Source organism: Ctenocephalides felis, unplaced genomic scaffold (genome assembly GCF_003426905.1).
Source record: "Ctenocephalides felis isolate EL2017-DRISC unplaced genomic scaffold, ASM342690v1 CF-g0.4_SCAFFOLD_01886, whole genome shotgun sequence".
In the NCBI taxonomy this organism is placed as follows: domain Eukaryota; kingdom Metazoa; phylum Arthropoda; class Insecta; order Siphonaptera; family Pulicidae; genus Ctenocephalides; species Ctenocephalides felis.
Genome location: NW_020538040.1, coordinates 85,628,971 through 85,654,498, shown reverse-complemented (window position 1 = coordinate 85,654,498; position 25,528 = coordinate 85,628,971). Strand labels below are relative to the sequence as shown.

At 28.3% G+C, this 25,528-nt stretch overlaps 2 protein-coding genes across 2 annotated transcripts; one reads left to right on the top strand and one right to left on the bottom strand.

The window, feature by feature from the left end:
* Positions 1-8,916: 8,916 nt before the first annotated feature.
* LOC113375595 (lysozyme-like) lies at positions 8,917-12,258 on the bottom strand. Its single transcript, XM_026615527.1, has 3 exons — positions 12,132-12,258; positions 9,150-9,305; positions 8,917-9,050 (listed from the first exon to the last, which is right to left on the bottom strand). Exons 1-3 carry the CDS (start codon positions 12,256-12,258, stop codon positions 8,917-8,919), a joined length of 417 nt encoding a protein of 138 aa, XP_026471312.1.
* Positions 12,259-16,925: 4,667 nt separating this feature from the next.
* Positions 16,926-19,189, top strand: LOC113375469 (lysozyme-like). Its single transcript, XM_026615403.1, has 3 exons — positions 16,926-17,052; positions 17,640-17,795; positions 19,056-19,189. Exons 1-3 carry the CDS (start codon positions 16,926-16,928, stop codon positions 19,187-19,189), a joined length of 417 nt encoding a protein of 138 aa, XP_026471188.1.
* The last annotated feature ends 6,339 nt before the right edge of the window (positions 19,190-25,528 follow it).

Here is a 25,528-nt window from a genome sequence, read left to right as displayed (position 1 = left end):
CTGATGATTTTTTTTCTTTTATTTCCATATTATTACAATCTGCTTGGTACGAAGATATAATATTATAAAATACTACTCTGTGATATTCATTATAAGTTTGAAAGTAGATGAGATGAAGATATAGAAAATTAATAGTCAGTGTACATGACATGTTAATTTGCTAAATCTAAAGGGATTAAAGCAAGTCTTTTACAAGTTGGTTCGGATGACATTCAAGTCTATTTAACTTCCCATAGGGCAAGTTATAGTAATCGCGAAAAAATCGAAAATGAAATTTTTTATATATCTTTATGTTTCAAAACCTTCTGAACATTTTGGCATACCTTAGAAAAAATGGATGTATGTGTGTGTGCGTGTATGTGTGTGTGGTCGGATACAAATTTTCGTCGACTATTTCAGGAACACGGATGAAGCGATTTGAATAATTCAAAAAACATTCGATTCATATTCGGATTCGTATGAGACGTGCTGGTTAGTTTTTGGCAAAGGCCAGTTTAGCCGTTCCGAAGATATGGGGCAAAACGTGCCAAAAACGGTAACTCAGTTTTTAAGAGAACGGAGCGTCCGATTTGAATAATTCGATTCGATTTTAATAAACATTTTACTTTTATTAACAAGATGAAGAACTGATCAAATTTTCATGAAGGTAGGTCTAGCGGTTTCGGAGATCTAGTAAAAAAAGTAAAAAAAAATGCCATTTGGTGGTCAAAATCGATCATTAGACATATGCACATCAAATTATCAGAGATTTTAACAATAAGTATAAATTTTGTTTACATTCAGAAATGTAAAAAAATTATACTTATTGTTAAAATCTCTATGAAATATCTGATATTTTGATGTGCATATGTCTAATGACCATTTTTGACCGCCAAATGGCGTTATTTTTTTACTTTTTTCATTAGATCTCCGAAACCGCTAAACCTGCCCTCATAAAAATTTGATCAATTCTTCATCTTGTCAATACAAGTAAAATGCTTTTTGAATTATTAAAATCGGATGCTGCGTTCTCTTAAAAACTGAGTTACCATTTTTGGCACTTTTTACCCCGTAACTTCGGAACGGCTAAATCTGCCTTTGCCAAAAACTAATCAGCACGTCTCCTTATCAATGCGAATCAAATGTTTTTTGAATTATTCAAATCGGTTCATCCATGTTCCCGAAATCGTCGATGAAAATTTGTATGCGAACACACACACAAACATGCACACACACACATACATCCATTTTTTCTAAGATATGTCAAGGTTTTGTAAAGATATATAAAAATTTTCATTTTCGATTTTTTTGCGATTACTTTAACTTACCCTACGGGAAGTTGAAAAGTTCAGAAATTAATTAATTAAAATGATTAATATAAATTAGAACAGCTAATGAAGAATTTGCTGTATTTGAGTATTTGCTTCATGGGATTATTTATTAAATTACAAAAACAAAGTGCAAGTTATCTATAGGCAATATTAATTATCGTATAAAAATTCATTTATTCTGAGTGTTCTAAGCACAACTGCACAACACTCAATTGAATTTCCAAATCTGAATAAAGTTAAGAGTCAAATTGTTTATTTTTTTTTTAATTTACTCTAGCCGCCTGTCTAATAATTATTGTTGCACGTGTCTCAATGTTTACTCGAGTCATTAAGTCCGAAAGTGCTTTATTTACTTCCGATTGGGACTTCCTCTCACGTGAAAGCGAAGGGAAGCTATTGACGCGCGACCTGATTACCCCTATGATAAAAAAATGGTTATTTTGAACATTTTTATTGTTTTAAAATTATAATTAATAACTTTCTTCCTGGCGTAATTTATGTGTATTAATAATATAGAGATAAAACATTTTTTTATAATGATAATGATATAATAATTGATAAATGAGATATCGCACATCGTTAGAAATTATTCATCAATTATTTGAGGATTTTTTTTTAATTAGGTCGTCTGCTCTATGTATATATATTCCAAAATTGTATGTTTGTTGTTTCTATTCCCGAACGTTAACGACATCAACTAACTACTTTTACATAATAATTTAATGATAATAAAGATATATTAAATATGATTTTTATAAAATACACTGGATTAAAGTATAGAACAACACATTGATACAAGCCCTATAATTTGTATATGTTTGTACTCCAACGATTGATAGTTATTTGAAATCAATGCTGTTTCATTAAAACGTTTTACTATGATTAAATATACTAAATTAACTGTATCATCGTAAGATTTCAACTACGTTGAAAATTTCTTAATATATAGTAATATTTGCACGAACAAAGTAATTGATATATGCTAATTAACCACTTAACGCTAGGGTTTTTTTTGTGAAGTGAGGTAAAAAGGTAGTTTTTTTTGTTTTTAATCAATATATTAATAAAAATATGTTTCTTCAAAAAATCCTTCAAAAAATTATTAATTTTTTTTTGTTTGAAAAACTATTCCATCAAATCGTACCTTCGAACAATTATATAATAAATTCCATTTATCATATTAAGCTTACAAGTACACACTTGTAAGCTCTATGAAATAATAATCCATTCAATAATTCGTTATTTCTATACACTATATAAAGCATTGCTATGCCCACTTTAAAAATAGATACGGAATACAAAAAGGCAAAAAGTTATTTCTTTGAAAAAACATTACAACCACATTACTTCAAATCCTGTGTTACTTACTACCTGATATCAGGCAGTAGAAATATCATTTCAACTTCAAAATCTAGATAAAAATTAATTATTAAGTGTAAATAGCCCTTATCAGCATTGCTACACTAATTTAAAAATATATATTTTAGATAATTTCTATTAAAAATGGATAGGTTACCTTGTGATAGCGGCTTGTTTAATAATATTTAACGAAACTATTTTTAAAGGTCTTCATATAATAATAGAGAGATTGTTATTCATGCGCAATTCAACTTAGTTTCTCAATTTACGGTTAGCTATTATGTTGATTCTATTCACTCACAAATAAATAGTGTAGGTGTAAGTACCGTAACGCCGGACTGCACCTAGCGCCGGACACTTCAAAATACAAGTGAAAGGGGCGCGGAGGGCACACAACTACAGGATCAGGGGCCAAGCCTCGCCTGTGAAGTACAAGGCTACGGCGGGAGCAACCGTGTGCTGTTTTAGGCGCTAAATCACGGTTTCATCTAAATATCAATGGAAGTAATTCTAGTATATTTATGCATTTACATTTGAGTGGCATTCAAAGATAAAAGTAGTACGTGATTGTTTTCCGAAAAATGGTAGAATATTATTTGATATTTTAAACAATTTTAGTAGGTACTAAGTCGTCCCTTAGCGCGGGACAGTAAAAATATTGGTATTTCTTGTAAGAATTGACGTACTTTATTCTAATTATTTAATTTTGTTCTGTATGAGTGCTAACGGTCACTACATACCTCCATTTTTCGTATTTCTTAGTCAAAGAATGAAAATCTTATGATGAATGCTCCAGCTGAGAGCATCGGTGTGGCCCAGCCAAAAGGGTGGATAAATCGTGATTTTTTTTTTGCAATATCTAAGAATATTCGTCAATCACACATGTGCAGACATTCCAGAGTGTGGAGATGGATACATATGTGTTCGGTGCAGGTTATTTTGAAACGTCCGGTACTAGGTGCCACTTTTTAAAATCATATTTTTGTTACCAAAGTTTGATTGATAGTATTAATTATTTTTTAGCAAAGGTTGTTGTTAGTTTAGTTTGATTTCTAACTTTGTTATCTAACATAAGTCATAATTTAATAAACATTTCGTGAGATATTTTTTATTTTTTTATAAATAACCTTAGGTGTCTGGCACTCAGAGACTTACTCCTATAACAATTCCAAAGTCATTGAAATTATTTTGCAAATACATATTAATTCAAAGTTTAGGCTAATAATTCAAATTATAATTAATACCAGAAACAAATATAGATTTTTTTCACTAATATTTGTATTTTTGCATAAAGGGTAAGCGACCAAATAAATAAATAGAACCAAGTAACAACAATCCAGAGCACGTAACTTTGAAAAGTTATTCTTCCAATGTTTATGTATCCTCGTTCTTCGAATATTTATAGTTCTCTGTCCCTAAAAATACTCAAAGTAAAATAATTTATATACTTTAGATCTGCAAAGTTATATTTATAGAACAAACAAAATGAATATCCAAAGTTGGTTTAAACACCAAATAGAATCAAACACTCAATCATCCACCTCACGGCGTGGAAATGTCAGTTCAGGGTATTTACAAAACGGGATAGTCCTAAGAAAACAGGGAATAACTATGAAAACAGAAACGAGGAAGGATTTGATTTGGTCATAGGCATGGGGCTATTTTTTGTTCGATATTTGGCAGATTATAAGGAATAGGAAATGATCACATGCATTGGATGATACTTAATCTTTCTGGTGGTTGAACATTAATTATGCTAGTTCAGAACAACTAAACCTGTTGAGCGATAAATTCGCTTTATTAATTTAGCTTTACAAATATAAGAGGACATTATTACGATGATTGCTGCACTATAAAGCGAATTTTGTAAACTCAAAATTTAGAATTCTTATAAAATATAAAACTTGAAAAAAGATGTCTGGAGTTTGTTTGAACAAGTTACCATTATTGCTTTTAGTCGGCGCCCTTACGTTAACATAATCTGTAGACTTAATTGCTTTAAAAGGGCCAAAAGTAAGTTTTTTTGTTTGATTCATTTTAATAATAACTGTTCCTTGTATGCAGATATATCACATTATTATTTTGTTATAAGTTGAACATTAGTGGTTAATTACTAGCAATTAGTTTTGTTTTGTGTGGCACGTACTTTTTGTCCTTTTTGGGTGAAATTTAAACAGATAAAGAAAAATCTAACTTAACTAAGACAAAATACGAAAAAGAAAGGAAAAGGAAAATTCAATAAGAGAAAACAAAAGATTCACAAGAAGTTCTTGTTTAAAAAAATATGTTTTGTTCATAAGCTTTGTTTAAATGATTATGTTGTGTTACATATTTCTGGTAATAAAAGACGTCATAAACCATTTTGGTATTCATAGCTATTATTTTTTAACCTATTTTTGTGTCTGTCACAACCGACCCTCGGGTGTGGACTGTCGTGACATTCGCTCTACTCTTGTATAATTTGTTTTTATGACTAATTCATTGTATTTAAGGACAGTATTTGAGTATTTCCACGTAGACAAACATTCAAATTACCATTTAATTTACTTTTTTCTCAGCGAAATAGTAAATTATCAAAATTATTGCTGAAGAAAAAAGTGGCACATCCATACCCAGTTTCTCCACTACTATAATGAGTATATTGATATTTCAAATTAGGGAGATAAAATTAAAATTTAGCTATTTGCACGTAATAATAAAATGTGTTAAGAAAAGCAATTTTTGTTCATATAATTGAAAAACAACATAATTATTTAAATTATTAGTTTTTTACAGCAATTGTGACATTGGAGAGTTCTACCATTTTTTATACATAAGCATAAGCTTGCTTATGCCATTGAATTTAGGTTTTCAACTAAATGGCAGTTAACATTCGCTTATTTCGCTCCAAAAAAGCTTTCCATAGAATTCAAAAATCGCTCTATTATACATTGTTGTAATAATCGACCGGCAGCTAAATAAACAAGCCAAGAGTTCTCTATTATAATCTCGAATAGAGTAACACGTATCCCGAGGCAATATAGAGATTTACTGCGGCGGAATATGTTATTCTAGCGAATTAGTCTGCGAATTGAAATCTGCTCCTTACGAGAAATGAGAAATATTAAAAACATATTTGTATTCATCGCAGGTCTATAGTAACAAATAATATCAGTAATGGAGCTTACGAGGATTATTCTGTTAACAATGGGGTTGGACGATTATTTTTAATAGGAAAATATTAAGTTTGCCCTATGTACTGGAAGACTAGATATATTACACATTGCATACTATATCACTACCTTCTCAAATAAATTATAAGACTTAAATAAGTATTTATCAATCGCTTGATTCAGGACAATTTCAAATTTTATTTGTGTATTTGTAACTTTAGGCCAAAGTCATGGATCTCATTAAATAAAAAATAACCAAAATTAGTGGTGAGTTTATGGTCTTTGCGTGACCTTGACCTTATCAGCCTGATATCAAGCAGCGGTAATATCGGTTTTCACATGAATATATAGATAAGTTGGAAATGTGTTTCCAAGTGACAGAAGCCCTTGCTACTTAAAATTGAAAATTATTAGTGTTAGATCATTTTTAATAATAGAATATATCAAGCAGAGGTAGGACAATTGTTGGCTTGTCATCTAAGATCAACAATATTCATCCCAACAGCTCATAGGTAGGTTCTCATTTAAGTTCTGATGTTAAATTGTATAAAGAAGTTGTCAGATTACAGATACATCAACATTAAATTTATGTATATATATATATATATATATATATATTCTTTTTATATAAATACCAATCCTGTTGCATTGAATAGAAAAGATCAAGTGCACTGATGCATAAATCGAACGAGCTAAACGCAGGTGTTGCTAACTGCATTTCTTCTTATTGTAATAAGTACGTAGAGAATCATGTTCTCGCATTTAATTCATTCAAGACACGCCTAGATCCACCCCTGGGCGGCCAAATGATAATACTTCTATCCTATGTTCCATACAAATTTATCAAAAGATCTGCACTGAAAACTAGAATGTACCACGCAGTAGTACATTATGAAGAATTATTCTTCCAGGCTATGAAAATCAGCACATTCTAAACTCAAGATCTTGAGATTTATTAGATAAAATCAAATTATCGCTTAGAATGTGATGATGCAGTATTCTTGCTAAGGTGTTTGTGAGTAGGTTTCTAACGAAAAACCATTCTAAACTTAATCTCTGTTCTCTAGCAACAGATAAAGATCAATTTCCATTATACGTGCCCTAACAATACTTTGTGTGGAGATTATTGAAGCAGACGTTTAGAATGCGCAGTCCTTTTAACGAATCCTTCGAAATCCATCACATTCTAGGGTTCAATCGCCACAAATAATTTGGTCAACCTCACAGGAAATGCCTTTGAATAATCGCTCCAGGCAAGAAAGCAGTTTTACCGTCTCATTTTTTTCATGTCATCTGGTTCAGGATAGAGAGGAATGGGACTACTAACATTTGATGTGGAATATTTTCGTTTTGTAGTTTGGGCGTTTTGTACTATTGCGCGCTCATGCAAACATTTGTTATTGTTAAGGATTAGTCTGACATATTTAGAAATACATACGACCCGCATGAAATAGAGGGCAAACAGAGATTAGCAACCTAAACTCTACTTGTTATAAAAATATATGCGTGTGTGCTTTGTATAGTTAAAATTTTGATCAATTATGTATATAATCTGTGTTGATGAGTACACAATTTCTAACATTTGCGACGGACTCATAAACTAAATCTGCTCTCTCAAAAAATTGTTAAAATCATTACAATTGCAATCACTAATTAAATCATAATTACCGACAGATTTAGCGTTATATACTAGAGCCAATTATTTTTATTGTATCTATAATATTTTTTTCCAATTTGAATAATATAACTACTGATAATTATATATTGATAAAAACTCGCTTACAATGATAAGATCGCATATTGAAAAGTATGGAATTTTTTTTTGTATGAAGTTTTGCCTCTTAAGATTTTATAAATTTCAATCTAAACAATTTTATTTGATAAAGGAAATTTAACGTCTTCTCTGACTTTAATTCATTTAATTTTTTCACACACCGCTGCATTTTATTATATTTTTTTAATATAGCTGCATTTTACAGTTAACATTCGGGCTTTAAAGAAAAAAATCTAATTTCAGGCCTTTCGATATCTAATATGCTTATCCACTATTTCGACTAAGCCATTCAGGTTGCCCCCGCCTGAACTAATTCTCTATTCTTTATTGTTGCTCCCTCGCACGAGACGAATTTATTTGAATTTATTCGAAAATCATTTGAATGCACCATTATGTAGCGCATTTTGAAGCTCGGAATTCCAAAATATTGAAATTGTTTAATGGCATAGAAATCCTTTCATGGTTTGGATGCACAGTATTGTTGTGGAAATTTGAGTATTTAATAATTTTTCATTTTTAAAAAGCCGAACGTCTTGAGTTCGGTTATGAATTCACTCATCTCGTATTTTTGCTTTTATTCATACTTAATGGTTGTATATTTACTTTTTGTTAATATTGTGCTTTTTTAATGGCTTCTTTTGCTGTAATAATCATCTGAAAGAGAATTTATTAACCTTATGATTACTATTCGCTTAAGGTAATAATATTTAAAGAATTTAATTTTTACTTAATTTTTTATTGCTAGTAAAGCTAGGTGATTGGTTAAAGCGAAGGGATCTGAATCAAAGGTTCGATACTCAAACAGCCTGATCTCGAGTAGTAGTGACATCGGTTTTCACTTGGAATAATAACATCAATAAAAAATTCAACAAAATCCATTCAAATATTATAGAAAATATAATAGTGAAATTGATCATATAGTGATGGGACAACTGTTTGGGTTGCCGGCGTATATAAAAAAATAAATGTTGTTGGTAATTCATCATAACAGCTCTTAGAACCCTTAAATCTGAAGTCTTATGATCGCTTTTTAAAATATATTAAAAAAATCGTAACACTTGATATAACTATTGCTTTGAATGTAATACGCACTGTTTTTTTGCAATCAAAATTTTAGCATTCTATGAATTATGAAGAACTGCCGAATATCATTATGGTAATAATTGTACTGAAAATTTCCAGGACAGCATAAAACCAAGTAAATATTTAGCATTTTCTATTTATTTGTTAAATTAAATACTACATTGTAGTAAAATATTCGTAATTGTTCATTAGACAGAAGAATAATAAGTTGCCATTGTCATTAAGTGTTTGATGCTATTTAGAAGCAGGAGCTGAGGTTGGGGCGGGTAGTTTGGCACTTGGCTTGCCATCCGTACCAAGCAGTGAAACCATGACGTTGGTAGATCAATTTAGCGCATTTGGAGGCTTTGGTAATGTCGTTGGTGGTCAGATCTGAAAATAGGAGAAGTCACATTAGACAACTATTCTCCGTGAACTTTGCGTCGCATGTATCAAAATAATTCAATGTGCTAATAAATATATTAAGTATACCTTCACATTTGACGTTGCAATCTTTTCCAGCAACACCATTTGAGCACCAATATTTATTGTTGATTTGGAAAAGTCCGTAGTCGCGGGATCCGTTGCTGTTCGCTGGACCAACAGCAGCGGTGTTGCGGGAGCTTTCAGCTTCCACCAAGCATACCCCTATAATTTTAATAAAATACATAAAATAAAAAAATTGTCAGTAAACGTTTCTTATTAGAATTATTTTCTCCTGAAAATAATTACACATTTTCCAAATTGAGCTTATTACTATGAATTATGAGTAGCAATCTTGGAATGTAAAACAGTAGACTTCTTTAAAGCAAAATATTTATCTTTTTTATATATAATGAAGGGTACATGTTTGGTATCGTATTTAGTTTGGGTAGGGTGGGGCACAAAGATCCAATTTGACTTTGAGCAATTATATTGTGAAAAACGAATCAATTATATCACAACAAATATCAAACAACTATTTGACTATGTTCAGTAAAAATCGCAGCTAATTCATTATTTTAGAAATATGTTTTTTTTCTGTTTTTTTCTGAAATTTGAAACCTGGTACTTTTAATGTATAAGTAGGATAAAGGATAAACTTTGTTTTTGAGATATTAGTGGTGGACCTTTAAGCTCCGCTAAACCCTACCAAATCTATTATGTTCAAAATTAAATGACTTTGAAAAAAAAAACTATTATTTATTTTGCAGATATTTCTTGCTCTTTGCCCCTTTTGCCCCCTTTCAGTGCAATAGAGTAAAAAAGAAATAAGAACAAGTAGCAAACATGTCATCCTACACAATAACAATAAATTTAAAGTGAAATTGAAAAAAAACTAATTTGGATCAATTAACAAAATCATTGCAATAATCTTAATAAATTGATAATATGTAAAGAAAAATGTAGTGTCTACTTTGTCCTACAAATAATTTGAAAAGTAAAACACGCTAATTTATAATTATTAGTATTAGTGTAGTTGAAAATGATCAACAGATGAAATAAAATATTAAAATCAAAAACATAGTTGAAAAATTATAATATGAGATGAAAATTATAAAAGGTAAAATATATTAGAATATGTTCATAAACTTTTACAATATTGTCACTTCAATAATTATTACTTACAATGATCCAATTTAGTTTTAGGGAACCCTTGTTTCAATAACTCTTGAGCAAGTCCGCACCTTGTGAAAATTTTGGCTTCAGCCATTGTTGCAACAAGTGCAACGGCAAAAAATAAAACAATTTTCATTTTGAATTTTATGACAAATATGAAACGAAGAAGGTAATTTATGTTAAAACACTATAATTAGTTTTTCTGCATCTTGGTTTATATAGGCATTCAAAACAATGAGATTAGATAAGCCATTAGACAAATACAGCATTTGCAATCTTTTGATTAAATATACATATTGGTCTTCTTTTATGTGGAGGTAATATGATGAAATCAAAATTTGGTGATTTCCGCGCGATTGTATACTAATAAATAATTAAATTTTAATCAAAGCAAATGATTAAATCTAATTACGTACAAATGTCTTCAATTAGTAATTTGAAGATGATAGACATAATTTAATTTTTGTAATTAAAAATAATTATTTTAAGATCTCCATGCTACAAAAATAATATTCCCGATAATCTTTGTTTAGAACAAGAACTTTAAACTTTGACTAAACATACCCATAAATAAAAAAATAATAAAAAATAATTAGATATAAGTCAATGTTTGATTTTCAATTTTAATTCCAATCAATCTACAGTAAGTACTTACAAAACTAAAATCTTACAAAGTCACCATAGACATATTATGTTATTAACCCTTTCGACACGGATGTCGTCCCTAGACGACATGTTGTGTTTGCCTTTGCTTTAAGATCTTTCACTATGAGTTAGAGATTTCTAGTTTATTATTGTAATTTGTAGTTCATTAAAAGCGTAATTTTTAGTTTTTTAATACATTTTTATTGATAATATTAAATATATCTTAAAATAATATAAATGAGATCTGTCAAATAGCAATCTGTATATTCTTATACAATGAATGCCAGTTTTACAACAGTTTTATTTAGATTATTAAAAAAAACCTTTATAAGAACCCTATTATTAAAAAATGGTTGAATAAAACCTTGAACTTTAGCTGAAACGTATAGAGTCTCTACTGTAGATATACTATATAGTACATAATATGTCTATAGTACACATATAGTAGTAGTATATACTATAGACTTAAAAAATATATATAGCTAATGGTGATGGCATCGTGCCATGGCAAATTGCCTGAACTTCCCGTGCCAAATATTTAATTTTTTAAAAATGCTTTAAATTTTTTGAAAACTTTGAAAAAATTAGATAATTGTAAATTTTGATATTTTTGATCAATTTTTTTTTTTTTGAAAATTTCACTTTTTTGAAAAATTTGAAGATAGAAACAAACGGATAGAAATGTAAATAAAATACTTATTATTAACCTCTCTATAAAATATAATATTTTTTCACTTGAGTTCTTCATTTCGTCAATACAAATAAAATGTTTCTTGAATCGTTTAAATTGGACACTTCGTTTTTTCAAAATTGAACTGCCCATCTTTTGGTTTTTGACTCGTGTTTTCGAAACGGTTAAATTAGCAATGAATTATACGTTACACTACTAGTTTTTAAGTGACGGTAAAAGTCTAATAATTTCTATAAAATTTTGCAGAATTTGTTACTACTACATACAATAAATATTCCACGATTTAATTTGATGAAGTTATGTATTTCTAAACTCTGTAAGAAGGAGCTAAATGACCATCCGGTCAAAAGTCATAAATAAAAAAAATATTGAAATTACACTTGAGTTTTAAAATCATTTGATCAAATTCAATGAGTGGTTAGGGGCAAAATTTATAAATCAAATATGAAAATGATCAGACATATACATTGAATGAAATATATGATGATGAAAGTTGATAGAACTTTTACTATAATGAAATATATTGATTAAATTCTTACAATGGTCCAATAAATTCTTATCAAAACCTTGTTTCAGTAATTCTTGGGCCAACTCGCATCTTGTGAATACTTTTGCCTTGGACATAGTTGTTGCTAGAGCAAAAACCAAGAGCAGAACAAATTTCATTATAATTTTTTAGAAATGTATAGTTACGAATAATTCGTGAAGAAACACTACTACGAACTTTTTTTGTCCTGGCTTATATATGTGCACAAAAACATATAAAAATATATGTAAACATTTGCGTTGCAATGTAAACTATGTTGCATTATATAATTACAAGAGCTATACCATATTTTATACTTAGATAATGAAATATGGCCGTAAATTAATTTTTTGTGATTCCTTTCTACGCATTTCGTGCTATGTAACAATCGACTCTTAAACTTTTGAGAAACTATAATTATTAATGTATTAAATAAATAGTGGAATAACACAAACATTGGAAATAATAAATACTGTAAATAAAATATAAAACCTTCAACAGTTCATTAAATTAAATGAAAAAATTAAATTTTGAAATATATACATAATAATTATATGTAAATGTTTTTAGATTTTGATATATTATTAATGCATAGAGATTTTTATAATTTAATTCAAATAAGATAAAATAAAAGCAAGTTTTCAATTAACTAATTATTAAAACATGGATTAGTCTAAAAAATAATACCAATATAAATTTCGCGAAAAACTCGAATAATGTTTATTTATCGATATCTAAAAGAACCATTCTTACTTGAATTTCAAAAATATTAAAAATTAGTGCAAAGTAATAACAAAAGGTGATACTAGTATTTTGTTCAGTACATGGTTTTTTAGTATTGGCCAGTGTTGTGACAGAACCTGAAAATTTTCAATTTTTTATTATTGGGCAAAATATGTTCCTAACTGAACATAGCCTTTTGTGGCATTTCTGCGATGAAAATTGAGCCAAAAATACCAATTTGAACTATTTAACAATTTAATAGCTAATGTTGGGTTTTAATATCCATCTGTAACAACTATCAAAACAAATATTTTTATTAATGTTAAATTGTCTTTATGAAACAGATAAATTGTATTTCACCTGCGAAACAAATTAGATAATTTTTTGATACGTATATGCAGAAAATAAAATCTATTGTATAGTTGATATTGTGTTTTTTTCCAATGATTATATCTTATCTATGTAGTAAATTTAGAAATAGATTGCGGTAATTCACCGTATGTTACTGTAGTTATTATATATTTATTTATAATAGCCAATTTAAAAAAAAACGATTTGAAGCACTTGCACTGTATTATCAATGAAGTACATCTCATAATGAACATTTCATATATCCTAAAATAATTTTGAAAAAAGTATAGTAGTTTGTTTAATTGCCTAATTAGCTTTCCTGATATGCTGAACTAAGTTCTCACATAGTAAGATTGAATACCATCCTAGATTGATTATTTTTCTAAATTACGGGAAGATGGACTGTACTCACAACTGTTAAATATTTAAATACAAAGTCTAATTTTTATCTAATTAATATATGATTTTAAATGCAATATTAATTATAGCAATATTAATTCAAAACCTAATTTTAATTCAATTTGTTTTTTTTTTCATTTTTCCGTCGTTTGCTCGTGAGTCGTGAAGTGTTTTCTTCTCGTCAGTTTTCTTATCAATTTTTTACAAATCTTTTTATTTTTTTAAATTATTTACTAACAACTTATCCTTGACAATTTTTTCAAGTATAAATCATTTTTAACTTTCTTTAGGGTAGCTAAGGATTCTAATAAATCTTTACGTTTCAAACCTTCTAAACATTTTGGCATACCTTAGAAAAAATGGTTGTATTTATGTATGTATGTAAGAATGCATGTATGTGCGGATACAACTTTTCGTCGTCAAAAACTGCTCAAAAAATGCTTTTAAAAACTTTAATTTACGGTACGAAATATTCCAGCAATTTGCCTTAAGGCACGATTTCATGCGCCACTAGATCTGTTTGTATATAGTACTCGATCGGGATTCGATCTGAGTACCCCTTTAAAATTTATTACAACAGATTCATATACCGTCAGCTGATATTGATATACAAAGTTGCTTTGACTAATCCAGCACGCCGAGGATTATAGTATGTCACTATCGCTTTCTCACGACTAAAAACACGTTTTACGACTACTTAAATAGGAAAGTCTCTACACGGTTTTTAATAGTATTATCAACACATATAATATCCTAACACGTATTACTTGCCAAATATTTATATGCGGAAAAAGATATCAATCGGAGGTAGATAGGCGTGCTTTTTTGGATTCACAATATCAGATTGTAACCTCTTGATCTATCATACGATCGTATATATATATATTAGGGTGGTCCTTAAAATGGTCATTTTCGAATTTTCTTGCTCCCAGGGGCTCAAATGGTTCCAAATAGATAAAAAACAATTCTCTGAAAGTTTTAGCTCTTAATATTAACGTTTAGATAGAGCGCAATTCAATCAAAGTTTTGTATGGAAATAGCATGGAAATTTTTTCAAAAATTTTAAAAATGTTTTTTAGATGTAATTTAACGAACAAGTGAATGAATAAAACTCATTCATTTGTCGCTAAGTTATGCCTAAAACATTTTTTTTAAATTTTCAAAATTGTTTCCATGCTATTTCCAAACAAAACCTTGATTGAATTGCGCTCTATCTAAAAGTTAATATTAAGAGCTGAAACTTTCATAGAATTGTTTTTTATCTATTTGGAACCATTTGAGCCCCTGGGAGCAAGGAAATTCAAAAATGACCATTTTAAGGACCACCCTAATATATATATATATATATATATATATATATATATATCGAATTTTAATTTTACCAGAAAACCGGTTTTAGCCGGTTTTCGAATTTTATATAGAAAATAAATTTTTGCTCGAATTTTCTGTAGTAACAAAAATTTATCCGCAAATTTAGTGCGATTTAAAGCAGTTTTTGACTGAATTTATTTATTGTTCAATTTTTCATTCAATCAATTTATTAACTTCCCGTAGGGTAAGTTATTGTAATGGGTCGAAAATCGAAATTGAAAATTTTTACATTTCTCGACGTTTTGAACGTTTCTCAACATTTTGGCATACCTCAAAATCAGAAAAAATGCATGTGTGTGTATGTATGTATGTATGGATACAATTTTTCGTCCACGTTTTCGAGCGCACGGATCAACAAAATGGTTCAATGGTTGATTTGAATGGTTCAAAAAACATTCGATTCTTATTGATAGGGAGATGTGCTGATTAGTTTTTGGCAAAGGCAGGTCCAGCAGTTACGGAGACAAAGAGCAATGAGTGCAGAAAATAGAAATCGAGTTTTTGAGAGAACGGAGCATCCGATTTGAATGATCTAAAAATCATTCAATTAGTAATGATTGGAAGAAGTGGTTATTAGTTTTTGGAGAAGGCAGGCCTAGCCATTTCGGAGATACAGAGTTAAATGTGCAAAATATGGCAGTTTTTGAGAAAACTAAGCGTCTGATTTGAATAATTCGAAGAACTTTCTGCTTGTTTTAACAAAATAATTGATTTTGGAAAAAAAAATTTTTTGTTCAATTTTGTTTTTAATTATTTTTTTTTAGTTTTTTTTTGTATAACGAAAATAATTCAGATTTTAATCGTAATTCTGCCAAAAGTTCTAATGTACTTTAAACAAATATCTTTAACTTTGCAATTCAGTTTATATAATTCTTATAAATATTAGACAATGTTACAATATTTATAATAATCTATTTGAAAACATTCAATATTTCTCGAACATTTCGTTACGGTACGGGGGAAGTTCCAGCAATTTACCTTAAGGCACAATGCCATACACCCCACTAGTTTTAATTTTAATTAGTGGAACAAGGAAATAATAGTTGATCTGGATTAAATAATTTAGAAAATGATTATTCGTTTCCCATGATGTAAAAAGTTAGCACACTATAGAATAAAATGTTATTTTTTATTAATTACTACATTATTCAGATGTTGGAGTATGAACAAATTTTATAATATCGGCAAGTAGTATCGATTAGAGTATGTTGTCCTGGATCACTACAGTATTCCTTATGATAGACATTTCAACATGGATTAAAATTATTTTATTTATTAAAACAAACATCAATTTTTATATTCCATATTCGTCTCATTTTGACTCTTATAAAATAAAAACAAAAAATTCCTATTGTCTGAAAATCTTTGAATTTACAACGCAAAAGCAAAACTAAACTTCTGATTTTTTTTATAATTACACATTTTACTATTATTTTTAGTGTTTTAATAGATCTGTGGTGATCGTCGCCATTTTTATTCGGACCGGATTTTGCTATCTAGTATCTATCTAGCCTCCAATGCAAATAGTCTATTTTATTAGTATAAGTTATTTAGTTATTGCTAAAATCAGTTAAGATATATTTTTGCTATTAGGATAGCAATGGGGTTGCATTTTAATAAATTATATATCAAATAGATAGATCAACCATTGAGTTGCCTTTTCAAAGCTTGGTAGCAAGGGTTAAAGGGGTAGCAATTAATCACAAAAGCATATGGAACTGTTGGTTTTGATTGTTGTTCTAAAACAAACAACAAAAAATATTGTTTTTATCGATTATAGAAGTGTGATTGATAATTAACTAGTTGATAAAAAGTTATTTACAACTGTTGGTTTTTGACAACATTATTATTGAACAATTTTATCTTATCTGGATTCTATCCGCGGGAAATATAGGTTAAGTGTGTGTCACCAATTAGTGTTAAAAGTGATTACAGTTTGTGTGTAACATTTAATAAATACAAAATGAAACTTTTGATTTTGTTTGCAATTGCTTTGGCAGCAACTTGTGCCGAAGCTAGAATCCTTACCAGATGTCAAATTGCTCAAGAGTTGTCAAAACAAGGTTTTCCAAGAGATTTACTTGATCATTGTAAGTACTACTGATAATTGTAACTGATATGATAATTTTATGTAAATATTGTATCTAAAACAATGATTGTGATTGTAAAATAATTTACGGTAGCATATTATCAAATTAAAACACGATGATATCTATGTAGTTTAGGTTAAATATATTTTCACAGTAAATTGATAAATATCAAACGACGTAGGTACTTCACTTTGCAAAAAGATGAAACTATTAAATCTAGATTGTTATTTTATCGTTGTTCTATTTTTAAATCTTTAGTCTAAATATAATTTGTAAGATTGGAGTACAACCATTTTTATTTTCAGTGATTAACTGATTCTGCATGTAGTTTTTCACTTTTTCTTTAAATGTCATGATATTTGCATATAGGTTTCAAATTCTTCTAATTGTTTTTATAATTCATATATTTACAATCAGCTTTTTATTTTTCATTTAGTTTCATCGTCACTTTACAAATCATTTATCTGTCTTAAAACCGTATTTATAGGAACTTGAGATGTACTGATAAACTTTAAGATGATTTTTTTTAATAATTATGTTCATAATAATTTACAAATTGGAAAAATATTATATAAAAAATGTCTTAGGGGTATGCTTGGTGGAAGCCGAAAGCTCCGGCAACACTGCCGCCGTTGGTCCACCAAACAACGACGGATCCAGAGACTATGGACTTTTCCAAATCAATAATAAATATTGGTGCCAAAATGGTGCTCCAGGAAAAGATTGCAATGTGTCATGCGAAGGTAATCATTATATATAAATAGCAAATAAAGATACGTGCCAAGAAAAAGAACTTGTATACGACCCTATTATTATTATTGTTAATCAATAATACTTATTCATTTACTCACTTATTATTAAGTTAATTTACTCATTTATTTAAAATTATATGATAGTAATTATTATTGATATAAAGGTTTAAAATTTCGATTACCATAATATATGGAAAGAATAGATTTTATACATCTTTATTTTCTCATATGTCTTACCTTATTGTCATCAAAGACAAATAATTATTTTATTTATAATTACAATTAAAATTGGCAGTGTTTGAATCAGTTTCAGTTAGACTCATTTTTTAGTTTTTAGTGAAAATGTTGAAAGCTGTTAGGTATATCCCCGGACAGATTTTTGCATATTTTGATTGAAACCAAGTGGTAGGCGTTGGCCACCCCATTTTTTTCATATTTTGTGGGTCAATATTTATTTTATCATTTTTATATTTTATTGTAAATAATATTTTTACTAGACATACCTCCCTGCTTAAATACCCGCCTCGGTCAGCTTGATAACAGGCAGTTGTGATATCATATTGTTACTTGAGACTATAGATCTGAAATATCATTCAAGTAAACATAGTCTTTAGGTGTATTACTGCAAGATATATTTTCATCACTATTGGAAATATATTTAATAGTAGGGTGAATTTTTGCACAAAATAGAAATGTTATGTTACGGCATTCTTATATTGAATAATTTTGTATGTTGGTAGTAATCAACTGTCAAAATTTGCTTTATCTTTGCTGTTTGATCGAGCGTTTCACACATAAAACCCAACCTTCAAAAGGCACAAACGTCTGAATATTAACTTCAGTTCGACTTCTCGCATTTGTTATCAAATTGACAACAGAAAGTTGATCTTGTGATAAAATTGTTATTTAACGTTTGTGGCAATTGGAGGTTAAGTTTCATTTGTAAAACCGCATTCTCTTCATTTATCTATGCGGGAAACACTCTCGATTGTACAGCAAATACGTGGCTTTTTGACAGTTTGTTACTACCAACTCAAACGATTATTTAACACAACAGACTTGTAACATAACATTTCTATTTTATCCGAAAATTGGTCCCATAAGCTCATCGGAAAGCGAGAATGGCCAACTACTCCGTAACCTCCTAGAAACACTAGTTTAAGGAAGTACTTTACAATAGCACATAAAACACGTGGTTCTGATTGCTGTTCAAATATATATGAATAATGTTTTACTAAAATATGTTTCCAGATCTGCTCACCGATGATATCAGCAGAGCCTCAACCTGTGCCAAGTTGATCTACAATCGTCATGGATTTAGTGCTTGGTATGGATGGCAAGCCAAGTGCCAAACCAGCCGTCCTGATATTAGTGGTTGCTTCTAAAACTATCAATAAAATTTTGAACTAAATTGCATATGTTGTAACTTTTATATATATGCACAACTTACATTAATTTCAACTATTTGTTAATAAAAAATTTTGGTTTCAGGTTATTATAAATCTTATGTATTGTGGCATTCTAGTCTTGCTTTTCACATACATGTTAATGTAAAATAAAATGATCAAATTTTTATTTATAAAATTAATAAGTTTATTCAAATCTGGCCTAAAAAATTCTATTTTTTTATTTCTTGGACTTACAATTTTAACGTTATATTGAACATATACATATACCATCATACCCGGACGGCCAATCAATGAATTGGCATCCGATTTAGACATTTTAAGTACTACGAAAACATTTGCTCATGTTTTATGATGAAATGCTTTAAATATAAAAAAGAAGAAAAATATATATTAAGTATGTATTCTGCAGTTAGGTCAATTTTTTATAAAAAATTATATTGTATAAAAAAGCAATCCACGGTATGATGACTTCAATTATATTCACTTTTAGCAAGTATCTCCATTATTATACTTAATAGAAAACTATATTGTGAAGTTCCAAAATATTTCATTTTATAATGGAACACATTAAAATCATTATCAAATATTCAACTATTATTTAAATTTATTTTAAACTTCAAATAAATATTTTTGTTTACAGTTCAAGACTTTTTTGTTTAAGAATTAGTTCTAATCGTATCATTTTTAATTGATTGTTAACGTTTTGATCCTATACGGTTCCTCGCATTAAGTGTAGTTTCTTTTATTTACTTTCAAAGTTATTTTTTTCAGTTTTAGTAATGTTTGAAAACCACAGCATTTATATACATATTTTGGCTACTACTATTTATTGAATTTTGTCAGTACGGTGTTGTCTTTTGTTCCGTTAACATCAAATAACAAGCAATTCGAATTCTTTCAATTGAACACTGCACTATGCATTGGCTGAAACATATTATTATTGATCTTATTAGTTTTAAAGAATATTAATTAGTGATTTTGCTATGGAAGATATAGAGCAGCATCAGGTAAAAATAAATCAATGTCAATGATTACGATCATTGAATATTAAGATTTTTTTTATTTTCTTAAAAATTACAATCTGTCTAAATAGAAAAATATTGAGTAATTAGTTTGACAAATAACACAGAATTTTAAAAGGAAAACCCACTGGTTCACCTTTTATTAATGTACTAAATTATATCTTAATTAAATTTTGTTATAAAATATTAAGTAATAACAATTACATTTTATACCACATTTTTAGTTGTTACAATTTTATTGGTTCTTGAAAAATTATTGCACGATATTTACTTTTGGCATAAAAGAACTGGGAAAACAGCAAGAAATGGCAATTTACAAGCAATTTAAAAATTCACATTAGTATATTCTGAACTATAATAATATAACGATAACTAAAATAATAAAAATTTAGATAATATTATTAATTAGATCGTCGACAAAAATGAAATCCAATTTTACTGATACACATATGATACATGTGCACATCTTCTCTGACTACAAGATTCTTTTTCTAAGATAACGTTTTATATTTTAAATCTAATGAAACGTATTCAATTACAAATACCATTTTCTTTATATTTGATTTTATTTATTTTCACATAAAATACAGTATGTCTATAGGAAGACATTGAGTAATTAGTTTATTTTATTGTGGCCTTTCAAAGGAAAACCAAATTATTGTCTTTTAGTTGTGTACTAGAAATCTAATTTTGGTTTTGTAGTTGAAAAAACTTAACTATGAGCATGAAATTATAAACACATGTACTCAAGACTAAAATAATATATTATTGACTATTGTAATAAATCTATTAAATAAGTTCTCTTCAGTTTTTTTTTTATTATGCGTGGTGTTATAATGATTGGCAACCAGTCGGATTTGCAATTGGCAATCATTTCGATGTCGATCAACTTAGTTTCTGTAGTTAAAACAATTTTTAATTTTTTATTATTTAAATATATATTAATTTCTAATATTATATTTTACGTTCTAAATATTCATTAACTCCCAATGGGGAATGTTTTCTAAACAATTTATTTTTACATATATAAATTTTTTTGTTTTTTGGTTTTGATCTCAAATACTGTATTTGAGTTACATACATCACAATAGCTTATAGAATTGTAACTCGTTCTAATTGCTATTTAGAAAGTTAATAAAAAAAATATTCATTGAACATTTGACAGACTGATTAATTATATACACACGTTGTTTTTATTTTTATATTCTATTGTAATCTATTCCATACAATATTTTTTTAACAACGGTGTATGATGGCTATTTTCATGGAAATATTTTTCTACGTGAAAACAGGTTTTTGATGCATATTTTAAAGTGAAAACCGATTTTACTACTGCATCATATCAGGTCGCATGAAACGCGTGTTTTAAACATTTGACCACTTCACCCCAATGCATTCATATTTTACATATAATTTTTTCTTATAGGTATGGATTTTTTAGTGAGCCAACTACTATCTAGATTTCACATGCTTCAAATTAGTCCAATTACGAGATCTGAGCTGAAGTTGGTAAGTGAATTTAAAACAATTTTCACAATTTTTTATTATAATTGTCACCTTCATTGTTGTGACTGTAGCTAAAACTTGGAGGAATTGTGTTCAACAAACCATATGTTTCTTTTCTAAATATAATCATTTCACACTAAAGATGTCCCAAATTATTTCCAATATTAAACATTTACAAAGGAACGCCAGGATCAAAATAAATTATAGGTTCGTGAATAAAAAAGCCAGGACATCGGTCTATTTACTTAGCTGTTGCGGGTCACTTGTGTGTTAAGATTTTGTGAGCATTTGCGACGCTTTTATTCCAACGGATTTTTTGCAGAAACGCGCTGCTTTATTTATTGTGCTTTTAGAATCGAATTCAATATATGTTCGATGTGATTTTATACATTGTTTGGATTCTACCATTGTGCCCTGACGCCCATTCCAGACGAGCCAATTTTTCTTATAAAACCTTGTGTAAATTTATATATACTTTGGCGATTGTTGCACGTGTTTGGACGGATTTTGAAAACGTAATATTAAATATTTATTTTTCAAGATTATTTGCGCGAACACTTAACTTTATTTATATTAGGTCTCGAAGATGTTAAATGAGTTATTACGCACTCATGTCTCGTAACAATAATAACTTTTAGGTACGGTGGGAATAAATGAGTTCGAATGTTATCAAAATATTTTTATTCTTTAATATTTTGTTATTATTGGAAAAGTAAAATTAAAATGCATAATTATTTTTTATTTCTCTTACTTTTTGATTAAAGATTTTACTCAAATGCCTAATTGCTTTTTTATTTGTGATATGTGCATATTTTTATGAAAAATATCTTAATTGAATTAATTTCAATTTTAGTTTAAACTTTATATTATAGTACAATAAAAAATGAAATAACAAGCACAATTAATCATGATAAATATAATACTTCTTATAAATAAAAATTAGTAATCAAATTTATCGAATATACTGACTATGACTTCAATTGTAAATGCGTATATATTTTCATCGCAACTTTTTAATTTTGCTATTTCATACGTTATTTGTTCAGATATGTTTTAATTGTGCTTATAATTATATTACCTTTATAATAAATTGGTGAATTGTCAGTTACCTGTAGAAAAGGTTGTTTAATAATAAAATAAGCTATACAAATCAGTATATATATATATATATATATATATATATATATATACATCATTACTTTTTCCTTTTAATCCTATAATTTAAAGCCATCATGCTTAAATATCCGCAAACACAGATAAATTACATGTTATTCTTCATTTGGAACAAATAATAACCCCGTTCTTGGAAGTTTTACCTCCATATCCGTATTTATTTCATTTTTTACAAAAAACCTAAGCTTATATGATACGACTTTTTATATTATATAATAACCGTATTTTTTTTATAAAAGATTTGAGGCAAATACTCATGTTCACCTTATTGAGAAATTTTATATGGGGTTGGGTTTTTGAATCTGACTTTCTAATTTATAGATAAAAGTTCTAAAAACAATATTTTATTTAAATTTTTTGAGAGTCAGTAGAATCAGTTATATTGCATTATATAATTCAAACCTTTTATAGTGAGAATTAGCAATAGGAGTTTTTATTTCAATTCCATCTTACTAGAATCTTATTAAATGATTACTGAATTAAGAATTTGAATGATAAAGCCCGAAAAAAAATCGAAACGAGTTTTTTTTAATATCACCCGAAAACTGTATTTTCAAAAAGTCTGGAAAATATCATCTTTTTCTTAAGTATAATTCATTTTTAAGTAAAACAGTATTTAATAATTATATTTTATTAAAATTTAAAATTAACTTACAAACATACATTTTTAAGTTTTATTGTACGAGACGGCTAGATTTACCGTAAATTTAAACGAAAGCGTACCGTGGGGTACAATTGCATTTGAATATGTTGTCCAAAGAAATATATACTGAAATTGCGTCGAATCAACACTCAATTTCTTGCTAGTTTCGATTTTTTATGAGTAAAATGGTTATATTGAAATTTTTATATACAATTTTGAAAAGAATAATATATATTATTTTATCTAAACTTTACTTTATAATCTGATATTAAATTGAATAGTAGTATAATAATCTGTTATACTTATACTTCAACAATAATCATTTACATATGGTTTGATTTTGATCAATTTCGCAGTTCAATCTTCTTCTCCTTTATTATATTTGTGCGGACTTAAGGGGCTTTCATTAGGGTCATGAGTACATGACTTAAGAACTATTTCCGTTATTATGCCACCCAAGTCTTTAAGGAAACTGATGCAATTTAGCTTTTTCAGTCTCAGGTGAACTAATAGCTCTATTATTGTATAAATATGTAACATCTGTTTTCGAGTTAACCACCCACGTTAAGTATCGAACAAAAGCGACAATTATACAAGGAATTGTTCCGTTCTCGACATGATATCCTCTTTTCAGTTCTGTTCGACAACTTACTGTTAATTTTTCTATAGTCAGTTTCTATTGAGACACATTGCTGTGACAATTGCTCACAAACAACACTTGCAAGACGACTTGGTTACATGGAATTGATATAGTTTCCATGGGGAATTATATTTTGAACCTCACTAGTTACTAACAAAATGCCTATCTAAATAGTTGAAAGCCATAACTAAATATTCGAAGTAAAACATTGAACAGGTGGTTGAGTGTTGAAAAATTAATTTGCTTTCATTTAAATTTTAACCATCACTAGGGTACTTGGTTTTATATATTACATATTTATTGTTTGGCTCTGAAATACCAAGTTGTTTCACTATTTATTATTTATTTGTGGTTTATTTATCTGACAGCATTTCTCTAAAAATAAGAACACGACACATGCTAAATTGGAACTTGCATTACAATTAGGATTTTAAATAAGTACCTGAACGCCTGAATAAAATAAGATTTGGCACTGTTCTTTCAAACAAGCTGGCTATTTGGCTTGATTTGTAAAATATAATTATTTATTATTATAAAATATCAGATAATCATAGCTTCATTATTATTGGCAGCCAACTAGTTTGCGAATTCTACTATCATCACTTGACGAAATAAAAAAAATTCACTTTTATTGCAAGACAAGAAATTGTGTACGGACTAATTGGCTCAATTGGTTAAAAATTAACTCTTTTATTAGTATATTATATCAAATATTAGGTAGTAATACATAGAGAACAACTTAGTAAATTTCCAACTTAATAAGCCACTAGTGTGCGTTGACTATTAGGGGGTTATATAAAATTAGAAGGACCACTTTTCTTTCGAAACAAGTTGACAAATTAGCGTAATTTTGCCGCATTTAAAAATAAACTTCTAGAGCCTATATAAAATATGAAGAAAATGTGGAAGGACCTCTTTTATTTAGACATAAATGATTTGATTTGTAGATAAGAAACTTGTTTACTATTATAAAATGTCAATTACTTATAGTCAAAAAATTAGTGAATTTGTAGCTGTATTATTCACTGGTAGCCACTGGTTGGCGACAATGACCATGATTGAAAAAAAGTACTGTCAACACCTATATAAAATAAGAATTGACCACTTTGCTTTCGAAACAAGTTGATCAGCTGGGTTAATTGATGAAAAATAAAGTGTTCTATCGTTATAAATTACTAAATATGTATAATGAGCAAATTAGTGATTTTGTAGCTTTATTACCCACTTCCAGTCTCTGGTTGGCATCAACAATTAAATTTAAAAAAAATACTATTAACATCTATATGAAATAGATTTTTTTAATTACTATATTTGTTACAATTGCTAAATAA

What these genes read in the sequence shown, in the direction of transcription:
- LOC113375595 (XM_026615527.1), bottom strand. Translation starts at nt 12,258, where the DNA reads ATGAAATTTGTTCTGCTCTTGGTTTTTGCTCTAGCAACAACTATGTCC. An exon ending in TAAGAATTTATTGGACCATT is followed by an intron (nt 9,306 to 12,131) that starts GTAAGAATTTAA and finishes TTAAAATTATAG; the next exon opens with GGGTATGCTTGGTGGAAGCT. An exon ending in TTGCAACGTCAAATGTGAAG is followed by an intron (nt 9,051 to 9,149) that starts GTATACTTAATA and finishes TCCTATTTTCAG; the next exon opens with ATCTGACCACCAACGACATT.
- LOC113375469 (XM_026615403.1), top strand. Translation starts at nt 16,926, where the DNA reads ATGAAACTTTTGATTTTGTTTGCAATTGCTTTGGCAGCAACTTGTGCC. An exon ending in AAGAGATTTACTTGATCATT is followed by an intron (nt 17,053 to 17,639) that starts GTAAGTACTACT and finishes AAAATGTCTTAG; the next exon opens with GGGTATGCTTGGTGGAAGCC. An exon ending in TTGCAATGTGTCATGCGAAG is followed by an intron (nt 17,796 to 19,055) that starts GTAATCATTATA and finishes ATATGTTTCCAG; the next exon opens with ATCTGCTCACCGATGATATC.